This window comes from Sinocyclocheilus anshuiensis, unplaced genomic scaffold, assembly GCF_001515605.1.
Source record: "Sinocyclocheilus anshuiensis isolate Anshui unplaced genomic scaffold, SAMN03320099.WGS_v1.1 scaffold352, whole genome shotgun sequence".
Classification (NCBI taxonomy): domain Eukaryota; kingdom Metazoa; phylum Chordata; class Actinopteri; order Cypriniformes; family Cyprinidae; genus Sinocyclocheilus; species Sinocyclocheilus anshuiensis.
This window is the reverse complement of record NW_015557093.1, coordinates 1242488-1258129: the sequence shown is the minus strand read 5'-3', so window position 1 is coordinate 1258129 and position 15642 is coordinate 1242488. Positions and strand designations below refer to the sequence as shown.

The 15642-nt window shown below is 37.4% G+C and overlaps 2 protein-coding genes across 4 annotated transcripts in view; one reads left to right on the top strand and one right to left on the bottom strand.

Annotated features, from left to right (window-relative positions):
- The window catches only part of LOC107677376 (PDZ and LIM domain protein 7), a 40095-nt gene extending 29710 nt beyond the window's left edge, over nt 1–10385 (top strand). For both annotated transcript variants that reach the window (XM_016472255.1, XM_016472256.1), the window contains exons 6-11: nt 3104–3165; nt 3649–3886; nt 4891–5071; nt 6538–6658; nt 8315–8430; nt 9616–10385. In XM_016472255.1, coding sequence (XP_016327741.1) covers nt 3104–3165; nt 3649–3886; nt 4891–5071; nt 6538–6658; nt 8315–8430; nt 9616–9702 — 805 coding nt within the window. In that variant the 3' untranslated portion in view covers nt 9703–10385. The remainder of the gene's footprint in view (nt 1–3103; nt 3166–3648; nt 3887–4890; nt 5072–6537; nt 6659–8314; nt 8431–9615) is intronic.
- A 226-nt stretch (nt 10386–10611) lies between these two features.
- LOC107677380 (netrin receptor UNC5A-like) overlaps nt 10612–15642 on the bottom strand; it is a 204683-nt gene continuing 199652 nt past the window's right edge. For both annotated transcript variants that reach the window (XM_016472262.1, XM_016472263.1), the window contains one exon: nt 10612–14813. In XM_016472262.1, the coding sequence (XP_016327748.1) occupies nt 14648–14813 (166 nt within the window). In that variant the 3' untranslated portion in view covers nt 10612–14647. The remainder of the gene's footprint in view (nt 14814–15642) is intronic.

Sequence of the window (15642 nt, the reverse complement as noted above, 5' to 3'; positions counted from 1 at the left end):
ATTATTATTATTATTATTTGCTTAACCACTTTAAAATGGCTTTTTGGTTGCTTTTAGTCAGAAAACATAAAGAAAACGACATGCATACAGCAAGATAATATAATTTCACTTACCTGGCCTATCACTTGAAGCAAACATCCATCCCTTCTTAAAAGTCTGTGTTAAAAGAGAGCTGCCTGTTGCACCATTTAATTAAGCCACGACTGCTGTAGCCTATGTCCAGCTTAGGCTGTTTTCCCTAAATTTGTATATATACTGTTTGAATGACAGCTTGGTAAATCTGTTGGCAATCAAATATTCAATATCGCTACTCATCATAAGTACTTGGTACATTATCAGCGCAGCGGCAGACGTTCAAACTAATATCACGTAATTTACGTCTCTATGATGATTGGTTGATATCAGAAGGGAGGCTAGCCTCCCTTGCTAGGATTCTTTTCTCAACACTCCTCAGCGCTGAAAGTGAACACTCGATGCTGATTGGCTAATTTTTTTTACCAACGGAGGCACGAGAGCTCAGCGCTCGCTCGGCCTCCCCCTCCCCTTCTCTATCATTAGCGGTTGTAATTACATCAGCAGATTCGGCACATTCGCGATAGAAAAGTGGCGCTTTCACGTTATGATATTACAACTGTGAAATTACAAACAAAAAATACACATTCTGAGACATGAACTGAAATGAAGTGTGAATTTTATTAACATTAAATCGTCCTCCTCCCATTTTCACCTCAAATTTATGGGGAAGCTGTGCCTCCCCTGCCTCCCCCGAAGAGCCGCCACTGCTCTCAACCTCATACTCATTCTTTTCTTTTGTCTTTGTGTATGTGCTGGCATGTCTTTCTCTCCTTCTGTTTTGTCCTCACCGCTCTCCTAATTTCCTGTCCTCTTTGGTGCACTGAATGGCAGGGAAAAGTTCCTCTCTGAGATTCAGAGTCCCCGCTATGCCAGGCTGAGAGACTGGCATCACGAGAGATCTGCCCGTGCCCTCAACATCAAGTCCTGAACGCTCTGCCTCCCGGGCATCAGACGGCCGAGGTGGCCGAGATGCAGCCGCACTAGATACAAATGTGCCACCGCTTGCCAGCTATGGGTGAACACCGACCCCAGTTATACCAGGACAAAAAAAAAAATAGGGATTGGGGGGGTTGTCAAGTTAATGAAAAAAAGTACAAAAAAATACAAGTGAAAAATAGCAAAAACAAATGAGAAGAAATGCAGGCATAGTCGGAAAAACCACGCAAACTGAGCCATACAGTCTGTATGCTGTTGGTGTGACATAGTCTCCTTCAAGTGGTACGTTTCTACAAACTGATAATCATGTTATTTTATTGTTGTTATTATTTTTGTGGTTGTTCAGAGGTGTTATCCATCATGGGACTGTTACTATTGCTCTTTCTTTCTTTCTGATTGTGTTGTGTAGCCCCCCTTGTGATTTGTCTCAACTTTCTTTCTTCTTTATATTTCATTCTCTTTTTTTCCTGACTGTAATTTAGCATAATTCTATTATGTCATCTGATCGCTCTTCCTCTGGATCTGTCTCCAATAAGATAAAAGAATCTACATAAAACATTGTGAAACACTCTGCTGTCCTCCTTTATTTTCTTCAAGCTATGCTTGTTCTCTTTTCTTCGTTTCAACATTTTTAGCATTTTATGCACTGCTGTTTTCTAGTTGTTTGGAGAAGTGATGGTAAAAATGACTAACCTTTTTAAATTAACCTATTTAATTCACCCCAGGCTAATTTAACCTGGTTTAAATAGTTTTTCAGCAGATAGATGATGGGTTTAGATCTTGCTAGTTAAGCTAACTCAATATTCTAAGAGTTGCTTAGCATAAGTATTATGTAAAATTTCCTAAATAGATGGAACAGATTTATTTTGATCAAATTCTGTAGCTTCTGGATAAAATTCAGCACAGTGCATTCTGGGATTGGCAATTTTACTTTAGATTTCTTCCAAAACAAGGTGAGAAATGAGTGTAATTTTCAAGCCTGCTGTTTGGAACAGACTTCCTGTTGTGGTTGTGCCCATGGTGCCTAAAAATATTGCCTAGGTGGGCAGCTCACTAGGATTTGGAACAGAACTGAGATGTTTTTGAGACTGGGATTTGTGCAAATAAGAGATTAATTAGACATTGTTTGGAATCGGTATGCATTGATTCTAATTCTGTACAAATTTTCAGCTAGAGATTTAATCGTTCTGTATCTTGCTTTGCCCAGCTGGTATCATTTTATGGCAGTGTTTGGCAGTAAAAAACACAAGACAGACTTATTTGGCTTACTCTGTATAAATGAATGACTTGTTCACGTCCAGGGAACTTCAGGACATTAATTATTTTGAGAATCAAACATGAGGAACAACGTGCACACATAATCGCAAACACACATCTGGAAAACTCATGACTGTGTTATTCTTGTGTGATCTTGTAGTTATGATGAAGTACAGAATCTGGATATGCTTGTTCATTTCATTCCGGTTATGCATGACGAAAAACTCATAAATGCTACAGCCAACTTTGTTAGAGCAGTATGTACAGTAAGCTAAAACCACACACGGTCAGTCTCAACTTGACTTCCAAGGGGGTCCCAAGATGACAAAATTATTTCATATAAGAAAAAAAAAAAAAGCTTTAAAAGAAGCTAAAAATATATATTTTTTTAAAATAAGATTCTTAAGCTTTTTTTGAAAATCTGGATAATTGGGTAGCCTAATTTTAGAAGTGATTTCTAGCCTTTGGAAAAATCATGTAAATGAATAAAATGTTAAAACACCATATTCTTTTTTTAAAAATAAAAATGCTTATACTTTTTGTTGTTCTTGTTATGCCAAGTTGTAATAAGAATTCTCAGTGAAAAAGAACCCAGTAAATGCATTAAATGTAACATGTTTTTATTTAAATTAAAGCAAAAACACCCATCCTGTATTTTAACTTGCATATAAATACATGGCGTGAAGTAGTTTTAATCTCATCTCTTTGTTCAGGAGTGTACTTTCCATCCAGGATGTAGATGTCAGAGGTTGTGTTGTGTAGCTTAATAACATTTTCATTGGCTAAAGCTGTTTTATCAAGGCATGTGTACTGAAGGGAAATTTTCTTTCTACAGTCACGGAGTAACTCCCTGTCCTGCCAAGTCCAAGCCAGCAGACAAACCTGATGAAGTTCAAGGTAAGTACTCTCAGAACAGACAGAATAGATTGACTCTCACAGTACACACTGACTCACGGCCCAGACTCGCTCCCACGGGGAGGACTTAACTCCCATAAAATACAGACTTGTTCACGGAGCGGCCTGGCTGGCTCAGACAGGCCTGTTGTTAATGGGAAAGTAAGACATAAGTGGCACTGATGTGTTTATAGTCCAAGATGATAATATGAGTCAATTATCACTCTCTTGAGATGTGGTTTATATAAGCTGAATTAAACCATAAGCCACTCCTAATGCTCTCCTCTCATGGTGTTAGCAGCATCTCGATAGATGTCTTCGTGTTATAGGTTGGTCCCTGGATAAAAGCAAGCTATTTTAGACTACAATTGCACTTGTTTTAATAGCAGCCCATAAATGTACACACTCGTAACAGGTCTCTGTTGGCCCATAGTGAGGAAGTGCTGAAAAAATATATGTATTGAGTTTCATTGTCCTTTTTTTCAGCGCCAGCTAAAGCACCAACGAATTCTGGTCCAGCCTGCCGGCCGCCATGGGTGTCGGATCCCGGTTTCGCAGACCGTTACCATCCAGACAAGACCAGCACGGTGGTGACGCAGCACCAAAAGCCTGTCCAACCCACTCCCATGCAGAACCGCAGCTCCATCATGCAGGCAGCACAGCAGAACCCCGCCGACTCCAGTGGCCGCACACCGCTCTGCGCCGCATGCAACAAGATCATTAGGTACGGCTGGAACTCTACCGCCTCTGGAGTCAAACTTCAGCACTGACTCAAAATTTGCAGTTAAAGGAATAGTTGAATGGGTGCCGTCAGAATGAGAGTCCAAACAGCTGATAAAAACATCACAAAAATCCCCACAATCCCAGTCCATCAGTTAACATCTTGCTAGAAACAAATCCATCCAGAAGTTTTTAAACTTTAATTGCTTCCAACTAAAATATGAGTCTTCTGTCTATCATAATGCTCTCTCCAGTGAAAAGGTCATATTGTCTGAATAAGGAGAGAAATATGTACAAATTGAAACCATTCCAAAACAGTTCTAAACAGTTAGTCATGTTTGAATGATTTGTTTATAACAAACACAGCTTTTCACTTCAAAAGACGTAATTGATGGACTGGAATCGAGTGGATTGCTTGTGGATTATTGGGATGTTTTTATCAGCTGTTTGGACTCTCATTCTGACGGCACCCATTCACTGCAGGGGATCCATTGATGAGTAAGTGATGTAATGCTACATTTCTCCAAATCTGTTCCGATGAAGAACCAAACTTCATCTAGATCTCAAATGGCCTACATGAGGACATACCCAGCAAATCGTTTCAGTCATTTTTGGGTGAACTATTCCTTTCGAAATCCCAAAGCTGACCACTGCAGACAGCCCAAAATACCTCCAAATCAATGATGACTGTGCGCTAAATGTCATTACTTACAAAACTTAGAGAAAACATGGGGAGGGAAAAAAGTTCGTGTCAAACTTTGTAAGGCAGCAATATTTCTTAAAATACGCCGTGCACAGAAATAGCGCCATGTTCTTGGGCTTTCTACCGGGGAGAATCAATACGGAATGGAGTAGGTTTCTGCATCTGACCTGCTATTTCCATTAGAATGGCTTTTGCACACTGAACACTTAAGAGTGCTAAACCCAGCTGTTGATGCCCCGGCTGACCCTTTCACTTCAGTGCAAAAGCTTTTGTTGTAAGGCTGTGTTTGTGTGTCCGTGTTCTAGGGGACGCTATGTGGTGGCGCTTGGTCGTTCCTGGCACCCAGAGGAGTTCACGTGCTGTCAATGTAAAAGGGTGCTGGATGAAGGGGGCTTCTTTGAGGAAAAAGGATCCATTTACTGCACCAAGTGCTATGACAACCGTTGCTCACCCAACTGTGCCAAATGCAAGAAGAAGATAACAGGGGTAACTGCATTTCCTACTGTTCTGCAACACAAATACACACTGCAGTTCTTTACTGATTGATTCAAAATGAGTAGTGGAAAAGTTTATAAAACCATTAAAGATGCTGGTATAATTTTTTAATACACAATCGCTCTAAAGTTTGGGGTCAGTATAATTTAATGTAATATTACTTTAAAGAAAATAGTTATTTTATTCAGCATGGATGAATTAATTTGATTAGAAGTGATATTTAAGACTTGCATTTTTACAAATAAATGTTGAAATTTCCATTCATTAAAGAACCCTGAAAAAATGTATTATGGGTTTTCACAACAATTTTAAGCAGCACGTGTTTTTAACATTGATAATACTAAGAAATATCTTTAGCATCAACATATTATCATGTAACATTGGAAACTGGAGCAATGGCTGCTGAAAATTCAGCTTTGCCGTGACAGAAATAAATATTTTTTTAAATATATATAAATGGTAATCATAAAACTTTATAATACTATAAAATTCTACTATTTAATCAAATAAATTCAGCTTAAGGGCCATATGATGTTTGAATTTGACATGAATTTAACTTGTATACACACACACACACACACACGTGTGTGTGTGTGTGTGTGCATATATATGCAAACTGTTTCATGTGTCATATATTGTTGTAAATATTAATATTATTTATTCAGCATGGATGAATTAATTTGATTAGAAGTGATATTTAAGACTTGCATTTTTACAAATAAATGTTGAAATTTCCATTCATTAAAGAACCCTGAAAAAATGTATTATGGGTTTTCACAACAATTTTAAGCAGCACGTGTTTTTAACATTGATAATACTAAGAAATATCTTTAGCATCAACATATTATCATGTAACATTGGAAACTGGAGCAATGGCTGCTGAAAATTCAGCTTTGCCGTGACAGAAATAAATATTTTTTTAAATATATATAAATGGTAATCATAAAACTTTATAATACTATAAAATTCTACTATTTAATCAAATAAATTCAGCTTAAGGGCCATATGATGTTTGAATTTGACATGAATTTAACTTGTATACACACACACACACACACACGTGTGTGTGTGTGTGTGTGTGTGCATATATATGCAAACTGTTTCATGTGTCATATTGTTGTAAATATTAATATTAACTGATTTATTAAGCATTATTTGATATTTATTAATGGCTTGACAGAAATGATTATTAAGCGTTGCTAGGATTTAATCAATATAATGCATTAAATATAATACAAAAACTGGGAAACAAAATACAATGTAAGGTAATTTTACGACAGTATAATAATATGACAGTACGTCAAAATGACCTCAAAACAAACAAAAGCTGTATATTGATTCTGATTGTATTAAGTGTGTAAAGTGTATTTGTGTGAGTGAGAGTTTAAAAGTGAGAGTGGACTGATTTTCAAAGTGTGAATTCATGGCTCCCTCACACCCCTCTGTCCTCTCCGCAGGAAATCATGCACGCCCTGAAGATGACCTACCACGTACAGTGCTTCCTGTGTGCTGCCTGCAAAATGCCCATCAGGAACCAGGCCTTCTACATGGAGGAGGGAGAGCCCTACTGCGAGAGAGGTGAGCGACCGCGGCCCCTCTCGCACGCCCGGCCGCACATCTTATCGACAGCCCCTGCCGAGAGCCGAGCGCGGGCTCCTGCAGTGTTTAATCATTCAAATGCTGCCACTTCACTTCAGACATCAAACCTGCTCCATACCGGCCCTGCACATTGATTAGGAGCTTTGCTGAGAATTTTTATGCTTGAGAATGTACTTCAAATATGCCAGTGGTAGAAAGTGCTCAATGAAACCATAAATACTGTTCTTTTCTTTTTTTCCACTTTTTTGTTTATTCAAATTAGATTGAAATCAGAAGACAGATTCAAACTCATGTTGACTATATAAGCACCCCACCTCAAAGTCCACTTTTTACTAACCTATTTGACACTTACATTTATAGGAATGATAAGAAATACAATTTAATGATAAGGCATCGAGAACATTGCAAGCCTGCTTTGAACACGCATTTTATTTTATTTAATTTATTATTATATTTTTTTTCATAGGACTCAGGACGCCTATAACGCAACAGCGTTATATGTCGAGGCTTATCGGCGCCTTAACTTAACGTAACTTAACACTTTCTATTTATGGGAATAGTGAGGTTTATGAAAGGAAATTGTTGGAAGGAGGAGTGGGAAGCATTGGATTCAAACCTGTTTTGCAAACATTTTAATTTAATTTAATTTAATTTGTTTTTTCTTTTCTTTTTGCTAGTGAGACTAGTGAGAATTATGATAAGAAGTTATTGGGAGGAGTGGGAAACATTAGATTGAAACCAGTGTTTTGCCAGTGTTTATTTTCTTTTTGCCACTTTCATTTAATGGACTAGTGAGCTTTAGAAAAATAAATTATTGGGAAGAAGAATGAGAAGCATTAGATTCAAACAGCTCTAAGTGTCAGAATTTGTGTGCTACAGACTAGGCCACGGCCCTTACCGCAGTTCTTTTATTTTGGATATGTTGACACTTTTATAGGACCAATTAGTCAGAGGTTAGCAAACAGGTGGGAGAAGGGGTTCAGAACCGTTGTGGATCAGATTAAATTGATTTGAATTCAGTCATGAAATTTGCCATGTTAAGCTTTTCTTGTTCATTCATTTAGTTTCCTGAGTGGTAAAAAGTTGTTAAATTCAGCCACCTTCTGTGTTTAATTTATATTTATGCAGTGCACTTAATCACATTGTCACATTTGTTGCGCCCCTAATCTTACATAAACAGACATTAAGCTATCTGAAGGGAGTGCATGTCTTTATTATGTAAATAGGCTTGCATTGCAGTTCCGGAGCTTTACAGATTTTAAGAGTTTTGGTCTTGTGTCAGCAGCGAGTGGGCAGCTGTTTCTGTTAGAAATGAAGAGCTAGTGTTGATAAAATTGCTGCAGTCTCAGCACCTTAAAAGGATTGTGCTCTAAACTACTTACCTTGCGTACGGGACGTAAAGCCTGCCACTTTTAAGTTTTCCGTAATGGGTAAAACTAGGGCAATCAATGTAAGAATCTGGACCAGTGTCTGTTATCACACACCGAGCATGTGAGGGCTGAGAAAATATAATCCCTTTTCTTTTTCCTTCCGATAACCCGTTTCTTTCTTGTCTCGTTCTCTTCGTTTCTGACCAAGCATTTCCTTCTCGCTGTCTTAATAGGCCCGTTTTGGTTGGCTTGTTTTTCTCTGCAGACTACGAAAAGATGTTTGGTACCAAATGCCATGGCTGTGACTTCAAGATTGATGCAGGAGACCGTTTCCTTGAGGCGCTGGGCTACAGCTGGCATGACACTTGCTTTGTCTGTGCCGTAAGTCATTTTGATGCATTGGGACCTGTCCCAAAACTCCATCTTAAACTTTCTGCACCACACAACACTATCAAGAAATGGTCCCATAGCTCCTGAGAACCTAGACATTTCCCTTCAAAATTCATACACTGGCCATGTTTGCATGCTCTGGATTAATGCCTTTAATTAATGTGGTTCACAGCTTTTAGAATATTCTTCTTTCTTATTTATAATCCAGATAAACGAAGACATTCGTTTTATTTTCTCTTATGGAAATGCTGGATAAGCTCTTGTCATTTATTTCATTTTTTAGGAATTTAAGCAGTTCATTAATTTTCATTCATGCCCCTCGCACACAAGAACACAATAAATAGCAAAATTGTGTGGTACTTTTACTCGCCTGTCTGCTGATTTAAGTTCACCTCTTTAATCTTTATGTCTCCAAAAATGGAGCTCTTCTTTGAGAGCTTGGCAGTCTGTGTCAGATAGCAATTACTTTCATTTTGACATGCACTGATATTAACAGTGAATATACCCCATAAATTATATTCACATGACAGGCATTAATACAGGCATTCACTACCATTCAAAGGCTTGTGTTGGTAATATTTTTTTTATGTTTTTGAAAGTCTCTTATGCTCACTAAGGCTGCATGTATCTGATCAAAAATACAGTAAAAACACTAATATTGTTGGACATTATTATGGTTTAAATATATTTTTATATATTTTAAAATGTCTTTTATTCCTGTGATGACAAAGCCAAGTTTTCAGCAGCCATTACTCCAGTCTTCAGTGTCACTTTAAAACAGTTGTGCTGCATCGTACTTTCGTGGAACCAGTGATACTATTTTTCATGAATGTTTAATGAAGAGAAATTTCAAAAAGAACAGCATTTATTCAAAATGGAATTATCACATTCAAATATATAATAAAAAACATAAATGTCATTAGTGTCACTCAATTCCTTGCTGAATGAAAGTATCCATTTCATTCAAAAAATAAAAAATATGAAACAGTTAATGGCACATCCTGCACTCCAAACTTGTATCCAATTATAAATGCTCTCTGGAATGCTTATGTTTCTCCCCCTAATATTATTGGCTTCAAGCAAGTAGCAAATTATACTAGTTCACAGCTGTAGAAAAGTGCTGTTAAACAGTCATGATTGATGATACTGTTTAATCCTCCTTTTTTATCTCCTCAGATCTGTCAAATCAATCTGGAGGGGAAGACGTTCTTTTCAAAGAAGGACAAGCCACTATGTAAAACTCACGCTTTCTCTCCGGTGTGAGGCTCCGCCGTTCGTCAAGGAGGGGCCAGAACAGAGACTGGGGGGGGGTCTATAGCTATGCCAAACAAGACCAAGTACTTTACTTGAAGCCTGTAACATATGGCTGACTGAAAGAGTGATGGATATAGTAGCTCCGCTGGCTGTTATAGCAGCTTCGATCAGCATTTACTAAGTATGTGTCATTCAGCAAAGCACGGACCTGAATTTTTGGTAGCTTGCTATAGTAAGCCGACAGACTGGCCTCAGTTTTGCTGTGTTACGATGCCAGTCATTCAACTGGAAACAGCTTGTGAACTCTTACAACCACCGATGCCAGATGTCAGAATGGATAACAAGCTATTTGGATGAAGTATTTTAGCTGTGCCTCCTCATCCCACTCCACCTCCAAAAGTACACCTGCAGTATTCGTCAATCCAAAGAACATAGTACGCTCTTATACTGCTCACTTTAATTTCACTTTTTAGATATCCGTATTCGTCAATTTGGCATCTGAGTGAATCTCACAAAACATGTCGTGTTCACATTACACCACATTTTATATTGCATAAAGAACATGGCTTAACCTTATGTAAGAATATGATTTTTTTTGTGACTATTACCTTGACAGCTGAGCACATTTCCCTCCAAATGCCATTCTAATTACTCTAATGCAAAAATAAATAAAAATGTGTATTTATACATCATAATAGTATTTGTTGTACTGCCTTTAGGCTGATTTTAATACAGTAAACTGATTATATATAAAATAAAAAAATATAAAATATAATAAAATATATATAGTAAAATATCACCAATAAAAAAAATAAAGGGAATTACAAAAAATAAAATGTGATTAGCATGAAAATATTGTCACACTAAAAAAAAAACAAAAAAACAATTTTGTAATTTTATTGTAAAATGTGAAAAAAATTTTTTGTGAGGTTTGCTCATCTCATCTGCACTAGGATGCATATTTATCATCCAAAATTTTATCCACTCTTGTCACAAATACGGACAAAGCATTTCCCATGTAATAAGTGAAGCAATCTAGTTGTATTCTGATTCATACAATCCATTTTGTAGGCTAAAGCATTGAGCATGTGATCTACTCAGACAGGATCTTAAAGTGGCCCCTCAATCCTCTAGATGCTGTGCAGCCTACTTTTTTGCTCTGCCTGATTTGCTGTGCCAGGGTACTTAAGGTAATGGCAAACCACAGAGGAATAAAACGCCCCTGGCAGCTACACTGAAATACATTAGCACTGATTGCATGCGTTTCATCCTGACCCAAGCAATGGTCTCTACATGGCTTCAGTACTAAATACGCCACATTCATCTGTTCTAATCAGACAGGTAGTTCTAATTAAGGAAAGGCCTGTAACGCTCTGCATTAGTGCTAATGGATCCTGCAATATTATATGGCCAGATTCACTTAGAGCCTTTGTTCGTATATGCTGTGTTATTTAAAGCTCTGTGGCCATTTTGTTGGTTTCCGCACGCTAGTGAGCAAAGCGCATGTGTGCCAAAGGTTTTGAGCAATCCTGTTTATGGATATCACCGATATATGCATAATCTTATGGCATTTCCAAACATAATGGCTCTTCTTCAGAGACTACATACCAGATGCACCAATCTCCTGCACTCGAATCAGAAGAAATGCAACACTCCAATATCCTGCTCTTAGAAAGCTATATATATTTGAGCCAACAGCTCACTTTTTGTACTTTTTTGTATTGACAACGTGTTACGTATCAACTATCAAGTGCCTTTATCGCTTTGCAGCCTTTAACTATTGTGTGTGTCATTCAGAACGATAAACTGCTGTATTCCTGTGCATATTATAGAGAGGTTTTCTATGTCAGATGACGCAAATTATTTAGAAAGAAATTGTGCTAGAGACATTTAGTCAATAAATCACATGCAGTCATGTTGTTGTGTGCTGACTTACTGAATGATACGAATGGTGGTGAAATTGGGTTATTCCCAAGGCTACTAATTGGCTCCAAATGTAAAATGTGTCATGAAGTATTGTAGATGTTGTAAGCACAAATCACTCAACTCTCTTTTAACAATATATAATTTATTTACATCCATTTTAGGTTCAATTACTATACATACCTTTTCTGAAATTTCATAGAGAGATATATACATAAGGCCAAGTAAATACTTGAAAGCACTTAGAAACGAATTTCCAAAATTCTACCCACAAATCCATACCATTGTCCAAAAAGTACAGAAAACCTTCTGCAGAAGAGGGCTTTCTATTACCACAAACTCATCGACGACAATTTACATTGACGAGAAAAATGAAAAGTAACTTTACCAAAAAAAAAGAATAATAGAAAAGAATTGTACAATTGCATAAGCGCTGTGGCATGTAATAAATACAGCATTTTGACTTGCAGAAAGGCAAGGAACATTGAATTAAGAAATCGAATTGAACATTCACAGGTACACAATTCTACGGTTTTCAGTTCAAAAAGAAAGAAATAGCGCACTCACTCTGAACATTCATTTACACAGAACAGCTATGAATGAGGCTGACAAAATGTACAGTCATAAAGAGAGATCGGTGGTTCTTTTAGTGAATATCATGGCATCTGCTTTATTCAGTGTTGCAAGCTGACTTTGTGAGCTCAGAACGAATGATTTTTATGTCAGTGAAAAAGAACAACATTGATGAGCAATCCGTTGCGCACTCAGTAATGTTTAGAAATGCGTAACGTGTCTGTTTCAACTGAACTGTTTGTAAACCTGAGTGTTAGGAATTTGTCAATTTTGCACCAAGTCCTTGTCTAAATACTCTGACAGAAGTATCATTTACTGGTGCATCTGTTTTCTCATGACGTAGTGTTGAGGATCGATTACCCATAAACCAACAGCCTCAGGACGAAACAAAATGACGGTGTACAAACTTATGGCGAAAACAGTCTAAACCGCAAACACTGCAGAAAGAATTAACTCAGTGCTATATAACCAATGAACAGTAGGCAAACACTTCACAGATTATACTTTGACAAATGTTACGTCAGTTGACTTGTCTTTTTTGGCTTGTTATTAAAATTTCATTTACAATTACTTTACAAAGTGCTGTATATTTAAATTGTTTTACCAGTGGAATGCTCAAAATGAACAAGTTTGCACAAGTCATGAGATCTTGAAAGAAAAATAGATGCATGTTGAAAGCAGGAACGTGTTACTACGTGTACTCCCAAAAAATTAAATCACAATCGGCATAGATATTAAAGAAATGCTCCAGATGGCTCATACACTTTGGTTGCGCAGAGATGCATCACATGAAATGTACTGATCTACAAGACATGATGACTTTTGTAGATTAAAAACAAAGAAAAGAAAATAGCTGACTGGTTGATTGTGTAACAGAAATCACCAAGTGAAACCTTAAGGAAGGTAAAAAAGACATTGTGTGCACAATTTGGTCTAACTTGAGTTCTCTGTTAGCTGAGTGAAACAGGCCTGTGTAATTCCACTTGCTGTGGAGAGAACGTGCAGGACTCCTCCAATCATCTCCAGACGTGGCTGTCATTACTGGTCGAGATGAAAGCGGAAAATTTGTGATCCACAATTTCTCACCAATCATCCTTCATTTGGAATGAAATACTCTCACATTCAAACACGCACGAAAAAATAATCTGACAATCTTCAAACTGTGTAATGCACATTCACGGCGCCAAACGCAGGGCTGAGACGTGTTGCCGTTCTACAGGGTCTGACAGTTATGCAGAAACAAAGCACACGTGTGATGGAGGAATTTAGAAAAATACGACAGCTGCTGAGTGTCGATGAAGTTTTCTTGGATGGATCATTTGCTTTTTGGGGGGTGATGAAAATATTCTCTGTCCTACGACTAAGAAACTGCCCTGAAGCCAAAATGGCTTTCAGAGAAACATAGACTCATTAAATATGAAGGAGAATAGCAATGAAACATTTGGTAGTATTGCATTTTCTGTTTATAAAAGAAGAAAACCTTTCCAACGGGGAACTTTTTTTTTTTTCCTCCTTCGTAAAAGAGGAATTTTATGGACTCAGATGAGAATTCTAGTCTCGAAAAGGTTCCATTGACATAAGACAGCCATGGAAAAAATGCTTTGCAGAACTTCTGACCCTTATTCTCAAAAGTCCAATGTTCTTCAAAACAGCTAGGAAAACGTTTGAGGTCCCTGATCACCCATCCTTCAGCAGCAAGACATCCACAGAATCCTGTGCTTATTTACTGATTATCCACCCGGATCAGAACATATATCATTGCATTGAGGTGAATTTTGGACTTTATGGCTTCATGAACACACACGTTAAGTGCACAGGGGCAGAGGAACAAGTAGTGGCTCTCACCAAAAATACTTTACTTCCTTAATGTTTTCGCCCTGAAATTTAGCAAACGCTCTAAAATTGTAAATGCTTTGTGAGGTAAGAAACGTGTCGGCCAAAGGAAATTGTCATCGATATGCGTGTTTGCATATTGCTAAATGGTACACATTTACAAAATGCATGTCACAAATCAGAATAAGTTCGCAAAATATTCACCTTACCTACATAGCGTACGTCTTTCAAACCGATTCGTTTTTAGTTTCCAGTCTGATATTAATATATCAATGTGCCTAACACAAATGTGGTTAGAAAGTACATATTGGTCAGTGATTGAGGGCAGGACCAGAATCATAGAATCTGGGATTTTCTATACACCATTATTTTCAAAACAAATGGATTTTTGTTCTGAGAAAGAGGCATTTGCCTCAGTCACAGCACATCTAAAAGCCCTGCCAGGTTCCTCCTGAGCCTGGTCTTGTTTTATTTTTTTTCGTTCTTTTTCTTTTATTCCCTGTTCACTGGGGAAGTGGCCTCATATAGTTGGGTAAACCCTGTTCTTTTATTTGTTTCTCATCTATGGTGGGGCGGGCAGAGGGTCGCGTCCTTCCCCCACCCCATCACTCAGAGTTTTAATGTGTCAGCACTCCCCGTCTGACACCAGGAATATCATGGCCTCCTGCTTGCCAATCTCAGCCATCACAGCGGCGAGCTGATTGAGATTACCGCTGTGGAAGTGCTGGGTCTCCCATAAGTCCAGAATCACTGATGTGGGGCTCGCTTTGGATGCAAAGAAACTCATGTGCCTGGGGAGGAAAACAGAAATTGTCAGTCCTATTGCAGTCTGGATAGACAGAGTGAGTCTTATATCATCTTAAAAAGCCTTGCAGTTTATGTCTGACTTTGAAGCATCATAACATATGCATATTATTATATTGCAAAACTAGAAAAAAAAAGATTATTGATGCACAGAGTCTCAAGTTTACATTTAATTTGCCTTCATACATTTAGCTGAACTTCAGTGTCTTTAGCTTTGATTGAAGTTAATATTAGATTTGTTGACAAAAATTAGATTGAAAGTATTTGTCCATCAAAATTAGTTTGAGATTACACAATAGTTGGGAAAAAACTAACAATGAACAATATATTTTTGCAGCATTAACTAACTTTTGTTAATGCTACTTATAGGGTTATATATAGGGTAACCTAACCCTAACTCATATTCATGTTAGTTCACAGTGCATTAACTAATGCCAATGTAAACAGAATTTTTTATCTTAAAAAATGTGTTAGGAGATGTTTGGATTAACATTAGATAAGATACATAAATGCTTTAGAGGTATTGTTCATTGTTAGTTCATGTTAACCTATGTTACTCATTAGTTAATACTAATGCTAACAAATTAAACATTATTGTAATTATAGTGCTAATGAGACAGTGCCTTTAAATTGCAAAATAATAGCATGATAGCATTTGTTGCACTAAATCGAATATACAAAAAAATAAACACCAAAAATAAATGAATAAATATGCTTGTTGTCTTTATGCAAATCACACACTATCTCTCTCTCACACACACACACACACACACACACACACACTCTCACACACACACACACACACACACTCTCTCA